This window comes from Struthio camelus, chromosome 8 (assembly GCF_040807025.1).
Source record: "Struthio camelus isolate bStrCam1 chromosome 8, bStrCam1.hap1, whole genome shotgun sequence".
Classification (NCBI taxonomy): domain Eukaryota; kingdom Metazoa; phylum Chordata; class Aves; order Struthioniformes; family Struthionidae; genus Struthio; species Struthio camelus.
In genome coordinates, this window is record NC_090949.1 from 31,742,010 (window position 1) to 31,763,817 (window position 21,808).

General features: G+C 37.4%; 1 protein-coding gene across 4 annotated transcripts; it reads left to right on the forward strand.

The window, feature by feature from the left end:
* Nucleotides 1-21,808, forward strand: SCP2 (sterol carrier protein 2). 4 transcript variants are annotated; one of them, XM_068953167.1, is made up of 16 exons: nt 1-133; nt 1,666-1,723; nt 2,283-2,354; nt 3,547-3,678; nt 4,812-4,876; nt 5,908-6,034; nt 6,921-6,984; nt 7,322-7,408; nt 8,024-8,174; nt 9,057-9,204; nt 12,017-12,124; nt 14,259-14,412; nt 17,397-17,490; nt 18,065-18,194; nt 19,573-19,652; nt 20,892-21,808. In XM_068953167.1, the coding sequence occupies exons 1-16, from the start codon at nt 92-94 to the stop codon at nt 20,985-20,987; spliced, it is 1,608 nt and encodes a 535-aa protein (XP_068809268.1). In that variant the 5' UTR covers nt 1-91; the 3' UTR covers nt 20,988-21,808. The 4 variants fall into 4 exon arrangements, with proteins under 4 accessions (XP_068809268.1, XP_068809267.1, XP_068809266.1 ...); XM_068953166.1 differs by lacking the exon at nt 1-133 and adding an exon at nt 169-395; XM_068953165.1 differs by lacking the exon at nt 1-133 and adding an exon at nt 169-310.

Here is a 21,808-nt window from a genome sequence, read left to right on the forward strand (position 1 = left end):
GGACCCGCCCCTTCCCGCCGCCGCCGGCGCACGGGCGTCTCGGCGGCGCCTCGACCGGCCTCGGCAGGCGGGGGCCGCGCTCGCCGCCGCCATGTCGCGCCGGGTGTTCGTGGTGGGCGTCGGCATGACCCAGGTAGGGGGTCTGCGGCGGCGTCTGCCACCCCCCCCGCCCCGCCCCCGAGGCGCCCCGCGGGAGCGGCCTGCCCTCCGGTTGGGCGCTTGGGGCCCGAGCCGCCAGCGGGAGCCTGTCCGCCCGCCTCGGGGCTGGTGAGGGAAGGGGCCTCTCTCCTGCCGGCGGGTGAAGGCGAAGGTGGCTCGGATGGTCTGGCGAGTAGCCGGGGGGGGGGAACAAACGGAACAAACTTCGGTGGGCTGCTGCGCGGGAACGTGGTGGGGTAAAACGGCTGGTTTGTGAGCGGGGCTGGGTTGCAGAGCGGTGTGGAGGTTGTGGGGCCTCAGCTTAGCTCGCTCGCGGTGTGCTCAAGGGTCACAGACAGCTAAAGCTTGTCAGGCACCCTGTTGTGCCTTCGGTGTTTTATTAAGAAGTCTTTTAGGATTTTATCCTTTCCTTCTCGTTCATCCTAACGGTATAGCGTCTACTGAAAACTTCGTGCCTTCTCAAGACAGCGTTGCGTAGTTCGCGTGTGTCTAATTTGCCACCTTCGCGGATCACGCGTTTCACTCTCAGAAATGAATTATCCCAGCTGTGAGATCACTGAGATCGGAGAAGCTGTTAACACTCCCCCCCCCCCTTTCCCTGGCCTAAGGAAAGCCATTAAAGCAGGTTGCTCTTACAGAGTTGCACAATAATCAGTTCCCTGGCCAATTTTTCATGTGACCTTCAGGGCGAAGGTTCTCCGTCTAAACTGCTGAAAAGGAGGTACAACAGAAAGTACAGCTGAGCGTTTATATGAGAGGCTGAATTTGGGGAGGTAGACATAAGGGACATCAACCTAATTTTCGTATACTAACAGTGAACATCAAATATTTTGTAAAACTATAAAGAATAGAAGGATTTTTTTAGCAGTTACACTTTTTCAGTGATGCAAAAATGCAGAACAAATATTTTATATTTGTTGATGGACTCTACTCTGTCAAATTATTCTTTACAAAGGGAAAAAAAAGAAAAAACCAAAAAACTGGAAATATAATCTCTACTCCAAGGATGGAGCAGAGGCTTGGGAGTCAGGCTTGGGACATGGAGGCTGACTAGGAGTATAGCATAAAGTAGAAGGGAAGTATTTATCAAGGCCTTGGTGATGTCATGTATTAGAACAAGTCAATAAAGATAACAGTCGTTCTCTGTCCAGTCCGCAGGCTTCGGACAAGTCTGTTGTCCGTCCCTATACAAGTCATGGATCTTCTTCAATACTGAGCAAAAATGGTCTTTGATGTCTGTCATTTTTAAAAAAAATTTGTGCTTGTTGTCTGTTTTTAGCCAGCCCAAGCTCTAGCAGTAGTACTTGGGAATTGTACAGGTTCTGTGCGTGGACTTTTGAGTAGGTGAAATTAAGTTGTTTGCCTTGGTAAAGAGGGTGTAATGCTGACCGTTCACAAACTCATTTCTAAGTTAAATATACAGCTTTTAAATCTATCGATTTGAGCAAAAGATAATGTATAAATTTTCACTGTTATGTGGGTTATTTTTGCTTTGTTTTTTGTCAGTTTTTGAAGCCTAATGAGGAGAAGGACGTTGATTATCCTGACCTGGCTAAGGAAGCAGGTAATTTAATAACAAAGAAGACATTTAGTTTTGGTTCCTGACACTTACTCTGAGTTTTACAGTTAATCATTTTATTATGCAAATGAGGGAACAACTATGTTCAGTAAATAAATACACTTCAAAAGCAAATGTAAAACTGATAAAAATGAACAGTGTCACAAAGTCTGTAACCTGTGACATTGACCTGTTTGACTCGCTGCTTTCCGTTGCTGAAGTCAAAAGGACAGCTTAAATTGGATGCTTAAAATAATTTCACATCTGCATATATTATTTAAACATACTTTCATTAGGACCAGCAATCTTTGTTCATGAACGCAGAATTGATTGGATGAAATTTTCTGGTAAGGAAGCCTGCTCAGAGCTCGAAGGTCTGCAGAATTGTTCTTCCTGTGACAGTTAAGGTGCAGGGCTATATAAACCATTCACATGGTCTATTAAGAAATTCTTACTGCTCTGTTTTATTCCTGTGTATAGACGCCTGAATCATATACGTACTAAACTAAGTTACTTGTTATGGTTGTGTCAGCTGATTTGTTTGTTTGTTTTTTACCCTTTTAAGGCCAGAAGGCTTTAGCTGATGCTGGCATTCCTTATTCAGCAGTGGAGCAGGCCTGTGTGGGTTATGTTTACGGTAAGTAACGTAATTTGCTTAGGATGTGACTTTGCAGATGTTTGTGTGGATAGAGTTAAGTGTATGGGGATCCTATCAGTTTCCGGGGTCTTATGTAGGTTATTATATTTAATCACATGTCAGTTCATAGAACTAACTCTTAGGTTTTTTTATTTTTTTAGTGAGCATAGATTTGTGTCTGTTAATCTATGGAGTTTACAGTAATAGTCCCTGGAACGGACAGAGTTCAAGAAAATTGTCCTGCAGGTGTGTCGCTTATAGGTAGCTCTTTCGGCAAGATCAAGCAGTAACTTTATACAAGTGATGCAAAACTTGCGTATTGTAATGTTTATGGCAATATATTTGAAATTAAAATTATAGCACAGTTTTATTCGCCTTTGATAGCGTATGTACACTAGAAAAGGCAAGCTTGTTTACTCAGCGCTGTTGAGTTGGAGACATTTGCTAGAGGTATTTTTGAGATCAAGCATGTTCTGTGACCTTGCGCTTTCAGCCTGAGAGCACAGAAGATAAAGACTCAACTCTTAAGTGATAGCTGAGATCTACTCTGTGAGAGCTTCATAACTATTTTAATCCTATGCACATATGTGAAAACATAACCATGATTTAATGTACGATCTAAGATTATTGAGAGTATATGCATTAGTATGGCTCCAGAGTAATGCTTCCCAGGTGACATAAAGATACCTGAGTGGTTCAGATACCTACACAGTGCTGCCCTGCCTTTGTTACCGTCTGGACTCTCCAACACATTTCTAGCAGACACTCTCAGCTGAACTTTCACCTTGCAGTCACTGCTTATTGTAGAGGGAGGAAATGGTATTAAATGACTGACTCGAACCCTTTCCTGTCAGTCCAACTGACCAATTTCATTCCATTCCATTTGAAGGAGAGTTTTCCACTGTATGTGTGTGTGTGTTTCTCTATTAATACCTTTATATCCAGTCCAGTTACCTTCCATTAATTCACTCTGTTGTCACAGAAGCAAGACAAATTTCTGTTTTTAAAAATACAGTTTTCATCTGGTTCCTGAGGTTCTTGTACTGTGGTACTTTGAGATGTACTCAAATTCACGGTTCAAAAGTTCCAGTTTACAGTTTAACCTGTGGTATTGCATATACAAGGTGGAATTTCTTTTTGCTAGTGGAGCTTGAGTATGTACCTTATTTTAATGCTATATCTCTATGTAAAGGTGACTCAACCTGCGGACAGCGGGCCATCTATCACAGTTTGGGTTTAACTGGCATTCCTATCATTAATGTTAACAACAACTGTGCTACTGGATCTACTGCTTTGTTCATGGCCAGGCAGCTGGTAGAAGGAGGTGAGTTATTTTGCTCTGGAACTGGTTGATACGTATTCTTTAGCTGTATAACTGTAACTTGATGAGGAATGGGACTAGCAAACGTGTGTGAAAGAGTACTCTGAATTTTAAGTGTCCTATCTTCAAAGACAGAATTGTGTTTTCTGCTGCATTCTACTGAAGAGGTTGGTCAGTGCTGCCTGGACTGTGTCTTCTCCCTCCTCCTTTTAAATACATTATGAAAACTTAGTGTGTATGTGTATATGTATATATATATATTTTTTTAATAGAAATGTACACACACACACACACACACACACAGAAGACTTAAAAGAGTAAGACTGTCATTGTAAACTTGAGCCTTATGTGTGCACCTAAGAGACTTAAATCTATGATTCATTAAGATGATGTATATCGATGTAAACATCCTTCCTGTGTCATAAGGTGTATGAACCTCATATGATAAGTAATAACACAGTTAAGTTTTTCTGGAAAGTTTTTTGGAGGAGGGCAGAATGTGTTGCATTATGGTATTGCAAGAGACTGGAATCTGCAGGATGAAAAGGAGAGAAGAGTCTGACAAAAAAGCTTAACTCTCATTCTCTCTCTCTCTCTCTCTTCCCCTCCTGCCCCACTCCTTTTTTTTTTTTTTTTTTAAACTTGATAACACAAGTGTTTGCCTAATTGATTTTTGGTGGAGAGAAGAGAACATCTTGTGACAGACTCTATGCTTTGGATTGGTAGATGAGAGTTTCCTTCTGTTTCTGGATTTCCTTTATGGATTTTGATACTTTCTTGCAATCAACTGCTGATGTTTCTATAATAACAACTGTTTATAGTAAGGTTCTATATACTTATTCTAGTGTTTGTGGCTGAGACATGAGTGCTTGATCATATAAGATATTTGCTGTTAAGCTGTAGAGAATTATTAAAAAAAAACAACTAAAACCCTCTATTGATCTCTCAATATTTAATATCAATATTTTTGTATTAATACCATTCCCATCCCAGTTTGACTCACTCTCAAAAATTAAGAAAGGAGGAAGAGGAGCTGGTAGGAGCTTGTGTATATTTCTTGTAATAAAATATTTAATGGTACCTAATGTCATTTATAATTAAATTGTTATTCAGATAGCCACAATTTTTATTTTAAGGTTTGGCAGATTGTGTTCTGGCACTTGGCTTTGAAAAGATGGCAAAGGGGTCCATTTCTTCAGTGGTAAGCGTCTAAAACATGTCATACATTTCATAGTATTCATATGACATACACTTCTTTCTCTGAGATATCGTCTCATAAATATTGATTGTTTTAGGATTTTTGCTGTGTTTTGATTCATGGAAACTTTTAATGAGTTTTATCATTCTGATTCCAGCTATGATTTGCAAATTTTGTGTGGAATGTTTTAAAACTAATTTCAAATAATCTGTCATGCTTTTAGGACTTTACCAAGAACATGTTAATGGCAGGGTTAATAGGAGATAAAGAAAAATACTATACAGAATACTAAGGCATTGCATAATTGCAGTGTCTTTCTCAAAATGACACAGCAAGTCAAAGAAAAAAATCTGTGTCTTTTGGCTTATGGATTGATCCTTACACAATTGACTATTTAGTATGCTTTCCTGAAAACTTAAGGGCTTCTGTAAACCTTTCTTTCTGTATCTCCCATGTTTTTTATTGGAGAACTGCAGGATATTTGATTGTTTTTTTTGCCTTATGGCAACCGATATTGCTTACCAAATGTAATTCAACTACAGAACCTACAAACCTATGCATACAACACCAGATTTGGGTGAGGAATCATGAATTTAACAACTGATAGAAATGTCTAAGAGTTGTCCTTAACATACTGTACAATATCTAATCTCAGCTTTGTTGAAGATACGAAATTAATACAATATTATTGTTAACTTGGAATTATATTAAATGTAGGATTTTTAAGCCAAGGTGGAAAAAATTCCTGAAGTCATCTTCTGAAAATAGTGACTGTGATGGAGGTCATATGCAGGTGATCCTTAAAACAAATCAGTGCAGTGGTGATAATGTAAATGTTTTATTTACCCTTTCTTTTAGCTGGGATGTTATAAATGCTTCAAAACATGTTACTGACGTTCAAGGTGCTGTCCAGTGGAATTGTTTTAAAAAATCAGAAAAACCTCTATTTTCCTTGAAATCTATCATATTTGTCTAGGTATGTTTAAAGAAAAAGAGATTATGACTTGCTTTGTAACTGTTTTCCTTCTTTTTAGTTTTCAGACAGAACTAATCCAATTGACAAACACGTGGAATTAATGATAAATAAATATGGCTTAGCCAGCGCTCCAATAACACCTCAGATGTTTGCAAGCGCTGGCAAAGAACATATGGAGAAGTATGGTATTGTCAAAATATGTTTTGTCATTGTCTTCTTTTAATGAAGCGATTTAAAAAATTTGTTACGATTTCATTTTTAAAAATCAATAGCATTCACTGTTCTTTCTTCTACCCAAATGCCTCAAGTGCAACATCTACAGCTAGCACTTTAAGGGACTATATTTAGATAAAGAGTTGCCTACAGAAAAGTTGATGGGGTGGAGGCAGATGCAACCAACAGGGAGACAAAATTAAGGCTGTGATGCTAGAAGGTCTAATGGTACGGTGTGGGCTTCTCTAGGGCCTGTGTTATGAGGTGGCTTAACTCCTTGTATTTTCCTTTTGCCATTCTTCTGATGGGTAGATAGGCTGGTGGCCGAATTGTTTGACAATAGCTTTTGTATTTAATTGATTCAGTAATGCCACTGCTCTTTCTGACCCTCCTGCTAGCCAAGAGAATTGTATCCAAGATAGTCTCTTTGTTCTGCAGAATTCCAGCCTGTTGAGATCTTTTATTTTCAGTTAGTTTTAGACTAGTATATGGAAAAAACTTAGAGGCCAATATTTAAGTGCACCTATCCTGTAGTGAATGTGAAAATGAGTGTTCAAATTACAGTAAAAAAGTAATGCCTCAAAATGGTGGTATTTTCTGCAATTTTATGTTAGTAAGTGTTAAATATCCAAGTAGGAAGTTCTGTTAGCTGAAACTCGACCAATTTTAGTGGTCTTTATCTAAATTATCTAGTTTGTGGATATCAGTTGAGTTCTGAAGAAAGCTTTTGATATAGCGAATCTCTTGTAAAGATGCTTGTGAAGGTCAAATTCTTGACTAATACAGTATTTAAAATGCTATGTTAACGCTGTTTTGGATAACTTCAGGGCCTCAACACAGCTTTCTTGTTCCTTCCAGGGACAAAACCGGAATACTTTGCAAAAATTGCATGGAAGAATCATAGCCATTCAACTAACAATCCGTGAGTATGGTACTATACCTCTACAGTGAAGATATGGTGCTGTTATTAAATTCATGTAAAAGTGAAAATTACTTATTTTAAAAAACAACTCTGCAGAGTGTGTTCTTTGTTAAGGAGTGAGAATGTATCTATATCTCTTTATATAAGGTATGTACAATCTCTCTCTCTATTGTAGCCAGAATAAATTTGTAATTGTATTGAGCGCGTTATACAATGTGTACAAGTGTACAACGCCTTGTGCTCAGTGAAAGCAACTATAGAGTTGCCTGAGAGTGTGATACTAGTATGAGTAATGCTGAGGACTGTACTGAAACAGAGATATGTATGTTTCTCTTAGGTATTCCCAGTTCCAAAAGGAGTATACGTTAGATGAAATTCTGCATTCTCGCAAAATTTTTGATTTCTTGACTGTCTTACAGTGTTGGTAAGAAAAACGACTTAGCCTTGTGAAAGATAAACCTTGAAATTAAGACAAACGTGGCTATACATCTATGTAAATAAAAATCTGTTTGCTTCTAAATTAAAAGTTACAGATTATTTTAAATACAACTTCTCATAAAATATGAATCTCTCTCTTGATCAAACACTATCTGGGTACTTGTTAACAGTATAATACAGTAAACTGAAATATTTTTCCTATTTTGGGGTTCTCAATGTCATTCTGTATCTTCTGTCAGTGTACACCTGTTGCTGTTAAGTGTTATTTCTCCTCTTCAACCTTTCCCATGTACTCTTGCAAGGCTTGCTGTTAGAATGTTTTTAGGCAAGCAAGGACTTTTTTTTTTTGGATAGAAAAATCTTAAAGAAGCATTTCTGTTGAAATGTCATATTGTTCAAAAATCTGTGATAAATATTACTGAAATGGGCAATTTTAAAAGCTGAAAGTGTCCATTGAACACTGATGGAATATAGTTTAAAAGACATTTGCAAAACAAAGGTTCTTTCTTTTTGGTGTGTTTTTTTTTTTTTAAAGGTAATTCTGTGGAAAACCAGCATTAATAATACAGAATGAGGAAATAATTATTTTTCTTTCAATCAGCCCAACATCAAATGGTGCTGCAGCTGCAGTTTTGGCTAGTGAGGAGTTTGTGAAAAGGCACAAGTTGCAGCCTAAAGCTGTGGAAATTCTAGCACAGGTGATGACTACTGATTATCCGAGCACGTTTGAAGAGAACAGTTGTCTGAAGATGGTAAGTTTACAAACATTGTATTTCCTGATATTTCTCATGGTGTGGGTTGTGGTGGTGGTGTCTGTTTTGTTTTTGTTTTGTTTTTTTAATACTTGCCAGCCCTAAGGATGCTGTAGACGTTTCCATGTCGGTAAGCACACAAATTATACTTTATGATGAATATAAAAATACTGTGATTTGGGCAGGTGGAGAGGGCAGACAATACAGTGGTGGAGTAACAGTAACAAATCCTATTAATAGGCTAGCAGAAATCTAGTTTTTAACAAATTATTTAAATGCCACTTTTTAAATGTCATTTTAACCACTTGAACAGGAAGAAATGTAGCCTGTGTCATGTGAACCCCTTTCTTAAATTTCTCTGTTCTATTATAAGTGTAACAAAACTTTAAAATGATTTTATTTATGTTTGTGTAATATTGAAGCTGAAATAATTTGTCAGTTGTAGCGATGAGTACTAGCTTGCTTAAGTAGAACCAAATAGTTTCTTTTGTCATGTCATATTCAGGCGATCAATGAAATTCTAGTGGAAAAAGGTATCAAGACAGTTGAGGCAGAGTTTGAGGTTTTTGTTTCAAGGTCGTTGGTCCTAGTCGCACAAAGGAGCAATTTGGCTTGTCAACAGGGTCGGAAAAAAATTGAGGAAATGCTCCCCAAAACGTTCCACTTACCAACAGAGAGATTTAGTTATTTCTTTCTGCACAGCTTATACAATATAAAAATTAAAGGCTATGATAAAGATATGTTTAATCTGCAGATGGTAGCATTTTGATTTTTTTCACTTACAGGATATATAGAAAGCACATTAAAAATCAGGTGTAGAAATGAAATCACTAGTTAAGTTTCTTTCATGATATTTTAACTGACGATTTTGTCTTCTTGCAGGTTGGCTATGATATGACTAAAAAAGCTGCTAAAAAATGCTTTGAAAAAGCAGGCTTAAAGCCTACAGATGTTGATGTGATTGAACTCCATGATTGTTTCTCAGTTAATGAGTTCATTACCTATGAAGCCCTGGGACTCTGTCCAGAAGGTATTAGTGTCAGTGAAGATCTTTGTTTTATTAAAATGTAAAGCATAAAAAATTTCTTCTTATCTACTTATCTAATTAGAACTTATTCTGAGTTCTCTACTGAAAGATCTTCTATATTTGAAAGCCTTATTAGCTAACCTCATAAAAAAGGAAAATGCAAGTTAACCACTGTAGTGACATATAAACATAAGACTTGCAAACTGTAGAATTGATTTAACAAATGAGGCCATTAATTTGCCTTTTACACTTATTTAGAAATCAGAGTAAAGTGTTGGACAGCTACACAAAATCATGTGGTTAGCATATGCAGAAGGGGCTTTTTTAAACAAACAGAGGAAGGAAATTAAATACTTCATCTTTCTCAGCATTATGCCATTTTTCAGGGATCCACTATAGAGGGCCTAACCAAATTAGGTAATTTTGATATGGCTTTTTTAAAAAATCTTGACTTAGCTGTCTTCGAAAATACAGAAAATTGTTGGCATGTTGTGTACATGCCCATGAACTTAACTGTATGACAAAGCACAGTCTGTCTAGATTAGTGTAACTCCATTGAAGTGGTTTTACAACAGGCTAAATGATAGTGGAATTTAGTTCTAGGGGTGTAAGTGAAATCATTAAACAATCCAGAAGTTTTTTACTTTAGAGGTGTTTGCTTGATTTGAAGTAAATAATCCATTGAACTACTACTTCATTATTTAATATATTCAGACTCTAAACATATTCTTGCCATGCATCAGTAATCATAATAATCATGACATAGTCTTTCTTTAATTTATTCTTAAGTAGTTTTGAGAAAATATACTTTTATCACTAGATGGTGTATTGTATTAGTTATGAGCATCCACGTGTAAACCAAGATGTTTATAAACCTGCAGGAAAACTTTCTTGTGTGTGTGTAGGTTTTCTACTATTTGCCTTCGCGGAATGCTTGCTCTTTACTGCCTTCTTTGCTGCGATTTTATGGTATCTACAGTAAAATGGAAAATGACGGCCGTTATTCAAATATGTACATGTAGCGTTGTAGCTTCATTCCTTTCACTGAAGATACAGTAGAGTCTTAGTGGTACTCCTATTTGACAAATAAATATTGTGTATGGTAAGTTAGTAACCAATTCAAGAATGCAATTCTCACCCCCTTTCAGTCAGTCTGACCCCAGTAGTACGTGAACCTCGTCTTGAGGTTAGATTAATTAGACATAGGGACAAGTGGAATGGCATAAAATACATTGTGTATTTAGATATGTAAGACTGACCAGGTATTTGCTTTTAATGGGAGAATGAAGTGTTCTAAATACAGGAAACGTGGCAGATCTTTTTTGGACTTTGACCTTAGTAAAGTAGGCTGAAGAAACTGGGATAAGAATAGGCAGTAAGGAACTAGTAGAAGGGGAGAACTGTCTGCTGAAAGGGTAGGAACTAACAGACTGGGAAGTTAAGCAATTCTAAACGTTAATTTTGGGAATGATTTTATTTAATGTCTTAATGACAAAAATGGTAGGAACATTCTGATGTCTTGCATTCTATCCGGAAGCACTATTGCCAGTGCAGGAGAGTATTAAAATAATGATGAAAAATTAGATGGGAAGAAAGACTAGAGTAGTACAAAACAAAAGACCATCCACTTAAACACTAACAACAACTAACTGCTAAAATTCGAGCTCGTCATTTGGATGTAGTTATAAGGAGGGTAGTTATCTTACTGTAGTTATCAGGAGCGTTTGTAGCTTCCTTCTGAAATTCTGTAATGTGGAACAAAGCTTTGGGGTCTCATCTGAAATCCTGTGTTCAAGAAAGATACAGATCTCTAACTGGGAGAGAGAAGAGTCACTGATCAGAGGAACAGAGAGCTTGCTTTTACAGCTCAGCTTAATTAGACTAACAAGCATGATATGTTTGCCTTTCCAAAGAGATTGTAAGTTGGACTAGAAGAAGAGAGAGCAAAGAGCTGAAGTTAGTGATCTGAAAGACAAATTTGCTGTAAAGCTAACTTAATCTGAAAACTCTGCCTAATATTTTTGTCAAACAAAACCTAAAAAAAAAAAAAAGATCTAGAGGAGACCTTCAAGGACAGCATTGCGGTAGGAGCACTGGCCACTTCAAATTTGAACAGGATCTTTAAATGATGTAGTTGCCTTTGGTATTATGGGACATAGCCCAAGAAATTCCTGTCATTTCTATGCTATAGTTCTGTGTAACATGAACAATTATATCTCATGTTTCTTGAACTGAGAATTAGAGGGATTTTTGGTAGAAAGTGATTTAATCCAAATACAGGGGATTTTGTGCACCTTTGCAAATTAATATTTACTTAATCTGTTCTATGAATCCTGACGGTGTCCAGAGGAATCTCTTTAAGTATTAGCTCTGCAGTATGTTGATGATACTCTTGCAAATAATATTTATTGGAGATTTCAAAGCAAAAATATATAAAGAGTACTCATAATTATGACTAACTTCTGTTAAAAACATAATTTTCATTGTAGCTTCATAATTAATAATGAACAGCATACTTGATTAAATAGTAATACTATAGAACAGTAAACCAGTTGAACAGCTAATTTAAAAACTTTTATATCAAACGCTAGCCGTTTTGCTTTTCTACACATTACGCTTTCTCAGGGAGTTTAAGCAAGTCTTGTTTATGTAGTTTGGCCAGTTTCAGTTTACTGTTTCTAAAATCTGTGTTCTGACATTTCTTGGGTTTTGACTGACTTGAAGTATATGCAACATCTTTGGTTAGTGACAGGAGAGTCGAAAAATGATCTTTGTAAAATAATATACACTTTCTTTCATAAATACTGCTTTATAGGAAGAGCATGTGACCTGATTGACAGAGGAGACAATACTTATGGAGGAAAGTGGGTTATTAATCCTAGTGGTGGCTTGATCTCAAAGGGACATCCACTTGGTGCTACAGGTAATGCAAAAATATTTTATTTAATTTAGCCATGACAATTGGATATAAAATACAGTTCTTGAGCAGATTTTTCTCACTTTTTCTTTACGTATGTTAACAGGACTTTGCATTTGTCTTTATGAAACAGATGAAGGCTTGGATTATTACAGGATTCATAAGATAAAAGTTCTGTAATTGATTCTCATTTCTGACTAATGCAAGCATTAGGGCAGGCTGGCAGGGTTGGTCAAAACAAAATACTTAAGAGTGTGAATTTGATCCTTAGCGCTAGTATAGTTTTAAGGTGCTGCCTTTTATTACCTAAAAAAAACAGCAAAGCAGCTTAACGTTTTTTTTTTTTAATCACTGCTCAGTAGTGCAACTTCTGATGAATGTAGTTGCAATAACTATTTTCATATATTACTGACTTTTATAATTCAATTTTTGTTTTAGATCTTTACTGCATCTGAATAGCCTGTGGCTTTTTTTAACTATAATAAAAGCTATTTCTGTTGAGCCTGGGATTTCCAAATATTTATCTGATGTTTACATCCAAAGTTCACTGTTAGTTGCTGTTTCCCAGCAACGTGGGCTTTTCTTTTCTGTTTGTTTTTTGTTTTCTTCAAACTGCTATACTTTACTTCCAAAAGGATCTTGGATAAAATCTGTTTGGATTTGTGAGAATATTTCACCTTCCTTGTTTGGAAATGAGAAATTGTCAGAAAGTTGGAGCAGAGGAGATTTTCTGAAACAAATGTTCTTTACCTAGACATTTACAGCTATTTAGATTATCTGTAGTTAATTTGACAGGAAAAAAAAAGTGTTAGGAAACTTTGGAAGAATAACATTCCATTTAAATGAGAACGTGGGTATCTGTAACAGGAGTATTGCTAGATGTGTGTTACATTTTTGTCACTTGTACAATGATAAATATAGAGGCAGTTAGTAGTGTTCATGCTTCTCCCTATTTCAGTAGGATGCAGAGAAGAATCATTAAAATGCAGAAAATGGCATGCCTATGGACTGTCTTAATTTTGCTCTAAAACATTCCTGACTCTAGTTATATGCTGATCAGAGGTCATATATGTCATCTTAAATTTCCAAACCGTTCCAGGGCAAGCTGCTCCACCATACACATTTTCTGCATGAGGCTAAGAGAGAGCGTGTGTGAAAGTTGCTAATTCTCATATGAAAGATTGGAATTATTTATAAGAAAAGTTTTTATTCTTGCTCTTCATAATGTTTCCCTGGGCAATGCATAAAATTCAGGGTGCAGATTCCTCCTGTAACTTGCCCCAAAGGCTTGTGCAAGTGCCTGGGGAAGAGACGGGAAGGGAAGGAGCTCTGTGGATGACAGGGCAGAAGAAATGTGCCTCCAGTGGAGCTGGATCATAGTTGCACAATAACTGGTAAAAAAAACAACTGACTGATTGATAGGAAATAACTAACTGATAGAAGGAAGAGACAAAGGATAAAAAGGTAAACGTAATCTTAAAATCAGCTATAATGAAAACGCATTCATGTTCACTTTGGGCCTCCCAGGAAAAGCCTTTCTAGATAACTGAGCTATCATGAATTAACCTACTCAAATCATAGTCCTTGTGTTCATTTAATATCTTGCTAGGGAAGGAAGTTTAAAGACAGTACCTGTAGTGTGTTCTTTATTTCCATTAACCAGCTAAACCTAGCAGTAATTTCAGTCACGATTATCAGTTGTGTGTATTGCAGGGTTTCTTCTTCCATTGTAGTATAATATAAATTTCCTGCGTGTTTGAATAGTAGGCATTTGTATTGCAGGAAAAAAAAAAGGCAGCATTTTTTTCAGAAGATCTTGTGGTCACATTTTATTTATGTGTGATCTAGCAAACTCGGGTTGAATTCTGATTTCTGCCCCGAGAATGCATGCCGAGATTGGGCAGGCTGGTTTCATGTAATTAAAGGCACTTGGGTAGCTCTGCTAACGCTTCCGAGGTAATCCTAGCCCATGTTACGTGAGAACACACAGAACCGCTTCAAAAGGCATATGATTTTCACGCGTTTGTGCCTTGGAGGTTCAGAAGCCGCTGCCGAGCTGTCTGTGTCCTAAGGCCCTCGTGTTGCAGAACCCCCCCCACCCCCAGCTCGGGGCTCGCGCGCTCTGTGCTCGATTTTGCAGGCCTGGCACAGTGCGCCGAACTCTGCTGGCAGCTGCGCGGCCTGGCCGGGAGGAGGCAGGTCGGCGGGGCGAAGGTCGCGCTGCAGCACAACCTGGGCCTGGGCGGCGCCGCCGTGGTGACCCTCTACGGCGTGGGCTTCCCCGGAGCCGCCAGGTGAGCGTCCCCCCTCCGGTCCCCCCGCCGCCGCCCGAGCAGGGCGGGGGAGGCACCCGCTGCGCGGCAGGACTGTCCGGAACCGCTCGCTTTCCGGCCCTGTCTCTTCCGAGCGGAAGAGAATGCGGGGCCGAGACGAGCCGAGTCGCAGTAAAGCGCCGTGAAAGCCGCGGTGCGCCCTTACGCTTCAGAATAGCGCAGGAGAGCGCCAACTGCGGAGGGCAAACATATGTACTTACGAAGTGACAGTGGACTTCTGTCAGGCGTTGGGGACTTCTGGGGGTGAGTGGGTGGGAGCACGCTCTGAACGGGAAACGTGGAGCTGAACGGTAGTTTCTGCCTGGGTTTGTACAAGAGGAATTGCTTTGAGTCGTGGAAATCCTTCACTTCAGTGGGAAGACACTATCAGCCGTTTAGAGGCTGATGCAGTTTAGAGGCATCAACATGCCGTACTGGAGTTTTTGTTCGAGATTGTGCCACTGACTTCCTTGAAGGCAGTGTGTCGCTTACAGATTTTGAAGTTACTACCCATCTGCTATGTTGCAAAATATATTGCCTACTCTTTTTTGTTTACCACGAGCAGCTTAATCATGTCATGCAACATTGATGATGACATGGGTACAAAGAATTATCAGATGATTTTAATTATAGAATATTTATGTAAGAATTTTTTAGCCCTATTTCTTCCCTCTGTGCAAGAAAGAAATCACACTTAAAAACTAAAACTTGCTCAACAGTTGGAATTGTTGTATACCTGCGGCAATGCAGGCCTATGCAGAGATTATAACTTTTGCAGTGTCTTATTCCTGATAACTCTTACTGCATGTTGTTTATAAGTTTTTTGAAAAGAACAAAATATCCCGTTTCTGGCTTGCATAATTTCCTGTCTCCTAAGGGAAGGAAAAATACAGTGTTAAAAAACACACGACCAAAACCCCGCAAAACAGAACAGGCACTATGAAAGGGAATTATTGTTTCCAGGGGCTCGTATTTAAAAAAAAAAAAGAAAAAAAAGAAAGAAAGAAAAAGGTTATCTCTGGGAGATACAGCTATCCACTTTTTTTTCCTGCTAAAACTGTTACTGATTTCGTGAAGAAATTATTTCCAACTTTATGTATTTTTATATAATATGATTCGAAGTGCTTATTAGAATTCAGGCATGTAACTCATCCAGGCTGGGCTAGAGATTTTTACCTTTGCCATTGTAGCATACTTCAGAGCGATAAAAGAAAACACTGCTGTGAAGTCATCTTGTAATCTACTGCAGTTCTGTGCTAGGACGGACAGGAATTGGGAGAATATTCTGCAGTTTTTTTAATACACAGTTTCAGGAGAGACTTTGCTAGTATACACTCCCCTTTGTTTTTACTTTCGACTTTGTTTACAAAGATTGAGCTACTCCTTGTGGTGTTTATGTTTTGATTTTTAAAGCTTGATGCCAATATTTTCCATTTGCTCTAAAAACACTTGGACGGTAAAGTTATCATGCGGTAACCTTTCAGAACGAAATATTTGCCTCACTACTCCTATTTCTAATATGAACTCATACTGTTCCTGGGAGATGATGGTATACTCTGTGGAAGAGGTGATGAGAGCAGCAGTTTAATTTGGAGGGGCTACGCAGTAAGTTTTTGTAGTAGAGTGTCAGAATTTATAATCCAATCCCTTCCTCGATCTGCTAGAGGCTTGGCTATATGGTAGGATATGTGTGACAGAGGAAAATCATGTGTTTTCATGGATTCTCTTCATATGCTTAAAAAACTTGGCAGTAGGCATTGGTCTACATGCGTAAATCTGGGAGGAAAACACTTTTTTAGGTGTTATACTATTTTATAGCTAATATACTGTTTTTTCCATTGCTTTAAGCTCTGTCTTTAAAAAGCTTGTAATTTTATAGAGTAGGGAATATGTTGTTACGTATTTGTACACCATTAGAATTAAGATACTGAAAATAGTGCCTCCCTTTCAGTTAGAAAAAACTACATTTATAGACAATGTTTCTCCTAATTTACTAAAGCTGACTTGAGCTTCATTGCTATTGAGAATTTTTAAAATTCTGTCTCAGGTGCATCTCAAAGCATAGAAATATTAGCAATACCTATTTTGTAATATGAGAGGCTTAAGAACCCTTATTTCTCTCAAAGGCTTTGTGTGCAGAAGATACCTGACGTGAGGAGTTGTGCTAATGTATATCAGACTTTGGAATGAAACAATTCAGCTAATCTGTTCAAGACACAGCTGATATAATTGATTGATTTGTATATTACATAATTGGGGGAAAGGTGGTGGCATTTCATGTTTATGAAGATCTTTCGTAATTTTTTTTTTTTTTTAAAGTCTGCCTTGCATCACTGGAGATTCAGATCTAGCTTGTAATTAATGGCTTTAGTAATAGTTGCCATGAATACAGATAAAGGTAAATGGCAGCAGGACTTGATTGATTTTTGTTTTTGTTTTTTAACAACAGTTCTGCTTTTTGTTGACTCCTTAAGCATCTACAATTTCAGCTTCTAGTTTGAGAGTTGTCTCTTTCTGGAGAGTTGCTGTAATGGCAGAGTGAACCTTACTGGCCTCTGTTATAGAGGCTAGCGATTCTTTTGAAGTTGTTAGGCGGGATGGTGGAAATTGGTACCATTTCTGGAAACTAAACTTCTGGTGCTGTTTTATAAGGGACTTTGTCAAAACAGGGTAGTACTCTGAGACGGTGTGTGCTGCTTTTCTCTTTGCACACACGGTGTGGCCTGTTTTTCGTAATAAGAGCAATGATTTACACTCATTGTAAAATTAGTGACCTGTCCACACATGCAAAAACATCTAGATAGTTGAAGTGCTTTTAACTCAGGCTGTCTAGCCCATGTAATTGCTCTATACCACTGAAGTGTTCTAGTATGGCTGTTCTGACTGGGGTCAGGCCTATTCAAGATAATCTGAGGATGTTGAAAACACAATTAAACTAACATAAATGCATGGGATTTTCATTCCAGTGACCATCATATTGTGGCTATGCCTCTCAGCGCAGCTGTTGATGGATTTAAGTCACATTTGGTCTTCAAGGAGATTGAAAAGAAGCTCGAAGAGGTATTTGACTGCTTGTTTTACCTGTTACAGGGGTTTTTAGTGATAGAACACATGGTAAACCTGAAGGGAATATTGTAGCATCAATTGCTCTGTCAGGACTGCTCACTGAAACAAATGTTACAGCTTTGTATCTCAGTGTCACAAACCATCTTATGCTGTGCATTCGGTGCCATGTTTTTAAGTGACTTTTTCGACAGTTCCTGCCTGTGTAAGAGTACTTCAGTAAAGGCAAGTTTAGATTGTGTGTGAGGAGCTTGCTGGTTAACACTAGGAATTTTTACTTTGTGTTGCTGCTTGCTTTGTCACTATAATAAAAGAAAGAAATTACTTTTTGTCAGACCTACAGCAAGACAAGACTGTTGAGCCAGATGTAATTCTCTTAGTTGATAGGTTTAGTAGAGATAGATAGCATTAGATTTTTTTTGGTTATTTAAATGAGGCCTACTAGAGGGAAATAAATATCTCTCTATTAGTAAAAAGGGTAAAGATTTTCTACTGCCTTTTGTTTAATTCAAACTATTTTAAAATTATTTTGAAGAAAATGAATAATTTGCATGTTCCTTGGTCGTTACAGGAAGGAGAACACTTTGTAAAGAAAATAGGTGGTGTCTTTGCCTTCAAAATAAAAGATGGTCCGGATGGGAAAGAAGCAACTTGGATAGTAGATGTGAAAAATGGAAAAGGCTCTGTGGCTGTTAATTCAGGTCAGTGCTATTTTACTGTGTCATTGCAAGAAACACACGTGAATGAAAAGAATATAAATTTATATTCTGTTCAAACTATGGTGACCTTGAGCAAGAGTGGGGTAGAATGACCTTATTTTAAACCTTTCTTATTACTGGCAGTTTTAATCCATGAAGTTTAGAACAAAGATATAAATGTATTCTACTCTGAAGTCTGTCTATGTGTTTGCGTATTTTCCAGATGTAGACTAGTAGTGTCATATGACTCCTGCAGGAACCAGAATACCAAAGAAAGATGTTATCAATAATTTGTAGCCCATCCTTCAGTTGCTTGTTGGAGACCCTGGTAGCTGGTGCATCTAGCCAGTTACTTCACCTTTGCAACTACTTAAACAATGGGACTGACTGATCTAAACACTGTACTACCTCACATAGAGGTCAAGCTCCATTTTAAAAAAAAAAAAAAAAAAAAGAGGGGAGGCAGGGTGGTGGTGGGGAACCCTCCTCAAAAGTTGTGGTAGCAAAGGATTTGTACACTTGTCATGAAAGTGTTATGTCCAATATCTGAAGTAATGCATCCCGTTAACATAAATAAAAAGCCAAAGACAGCTCTCTCCTCAGTTTCATTATTTCTATGAACTGCATCATAAAGCTTTCAATTGAAAACATTACGGGGGATTTGATTTGGAATTCATTTATCTAAGGTATTACAGAAAGAAAAGTACTATGTTCTGCTGTTTGGACAACCTTTTATCACAAACTTAAGTTTATTAATAAAAAGATGAGCGTGGGAGAAGGTGTGTGCAATTTTTAGCCCTTTAGTATACACATTAATGTATGAGAGCTTATTATTTATTTCAGCTCCTTTCTGGTAAAGGAGATCCTGAAAACTTTTGGATTTGAATTAATACGAATGAGAACTTTTAGGACGCACATATTTTTCCCATAGAAATAAGGGGCAGGAAATTCCTGAAATTTCAGTGATAAAAATCTTCAGGAAGTGTCACAGGGGAGAACATGTTTGCCCTGAGTTAAACTCAATATTAGGAAATTTAAGCTTAATAAAACTTAGGACAGTTGTGAACATTTGCAATTAGCATTCCATCTGAATCAAAGTGGGGTTTTTGTTTTTGATTTTTTTTTGCTTATTTTTCCTTAGCGCCTTTCAGAAAGGTCCATGTGTTTTCAGTGTTGGGATGGTCTGTGCTACAAGGTGACACAGATTGCTGTTCGCTATTGCAGAACCTTTTGCTGGTACTTTTATAATAGCCCTTATTTGTGAGTACTTTAGATACTATTGCGCTAACCTGTAGTATCAGGAGATTCTTGAGGGAGTTGCAGCTTGTATTACTGTTTAATCTCTCTGTTTGAATCTTTATGGTCAACTCTTGTGTTACAGATAAGAAGGCTGATTGCACAATTACAATGGCTGATGCCGATCTGTTAGCTCTGATGACTGGCAAAATGAATCCTCAGACAGTAAGTATAGCAAAGATGAAATGAAAATAGGAGTTTCTTAGAGGAAACAAGTGTTTGCAGGGGACAGAATAGCTTAAGAAGGGAGGAATATCAGCCCTCTGTTAGAAGAAATAGGGCTAGCTAGTATGAGTGTTATTGATGCTGGAAAGTGAAAATTGAGGTAAACATCCGTGGAACACTTAAGATTATTTTTTTTATTCCTCAGTGTGCCAAAAGCAGCCAGACCATACAAGTAAACCTGACCTCTAAGTTAAGTTACTGCTGTGTATTTCTGAGTTTGGAATGCTATAATATTGTTCTAGGTTTTTGGTCTGGTAATTATGTGACAATTAAAGAATTTCCACAAACTAAGAAGTGTTATGTTCTTAACTATCATATCTAGCAAAAGTTGGTAGGTAAAAATACGTCAGAAGACTGTTGTAGTTTATATGTAAGAAATTTTAGAAGCAGTTAGAATTTTACATCTAAAACTTAAATATTTTACGGCACGTACTTCATGTTTTTACAAGATCAGGAGGAAAAAAACAATATCCTGAACATGTCTGCTTTGCAAACTAGGCTTGTAAAACTGAATTCAACAGTAACAACAACAGTAGTTGTGGGGCAAGGAGGAGCAAGGAGTTTTAAAAATCAGTCATGGCATCCGCTCTCTCCTTAATACGCTACTGCTTTATGATCGCCAACTGAAGTACTGATCTTTTTGTTTTACGGACTGTCATCACTGAAACACTGGGTATTCTGCACGGCCTTGTGTACAAATACATCATTATGATAAGGCAAGAAACGTGATACCAAATGTATTTTGTTTAGCTATCACAAATACACTAAGTATAAATGTACAGCTTTCTAAGGTTACTATTCTAGCCTTTAGTGTCAGAAAATACATTTGTTGATGCATGCAAGGTGTCTGCTAGGAACTGTTGGAATGGTAAGAGTGCAGGCTAGGACCTGTGCATATGTAACAGCCCATTAGCTTGTGAAAGAGTCTTAAAATCTAAAGGTATGGTTTTATTGTTTTTTGTTTTTTCAAGCATGAAAACTAGGAAGAAGGAAAAAAAAATATATGTGATGTACCCCAATGAAATTAGATTATCTATCACAATCTTAAAATACTCAAGAGTTGAAAGCAGCATGGTGGAATAAAATATTTTGGATCTCTTCCGATCATAAGTTTTGGGAGGGGAGTGCATCTGGGGAAATGTGTTGTATTGCATTTCACACAATCTTTCTTCTTTTTAGGCTTTCTTTCAAGGCAAATTGAAGGTTTCTGGGAACATGGGCATGGCAATGAAACTTCAGAATCTACAGCTTCAGCCAGGCAAAGCTAAACTTTGAGATCATTAGGCTAAACAGTCAGTTCTTAGTATTTTTGACAAAAAATTAGAATGAAACTAGACATTGGCAATAATATGGCACAGGTTGGACTTAATTGGACCTATCTCACCCAAATGCTGTGGTTAAGAGACCTGAATACTCTTACTGAATTCCATCAATTTATGGCAAAGATTTTTAAGCTAAGCTTGAGACACTAACTCTTACAAATGATATATGGTGGGTATTATGTTAAAAAAAAAAATCTGTTTTAACCAATATGAAATTTTTATAAAACTTAGACAAGATGAATTAAGCTGCTTACTGTTTTTCAGGTTAGTTGGGAACACAGTGGGGAATGTTATAAGTAGTTTGACGTACAGATTAAATGAGTTGCATTTTTTTAAAAACCTGTAATAGCAGGTCACGGCCTTCAGACATCCATTCTAACAAATTTGCTGCTGCTTAAATTAAAATGATCTTATCAGTGGGATTGCTAACAATGTTTTTTTTTTAAAAAAAAAAAATAGGTTTTAGGGAATTTGCTATAAAATACTTTTCTTATTACCATTTTGGAATTAAAAAATAAATGAAAGTATCCAAAAGTAAGTCAGAACTAGAACATTGCTTTGAAGTATACAGGATTTAATAATACTTTACCTTGAAGAAACTTGAGGTTCCCCAGGAGAGCAGGAAGGGAGACTAACCAACACTTATCTGTTTTCTCCTAAGCAGTTCTGGAGTTGATCATTAGGAAATTCTTATCAGTAATGTAAAAACTTCTGCTTTGGGAAAATGTATTCTGGTTGGATGTTCAATAGATAATTAAATATACTTTTCCTGTT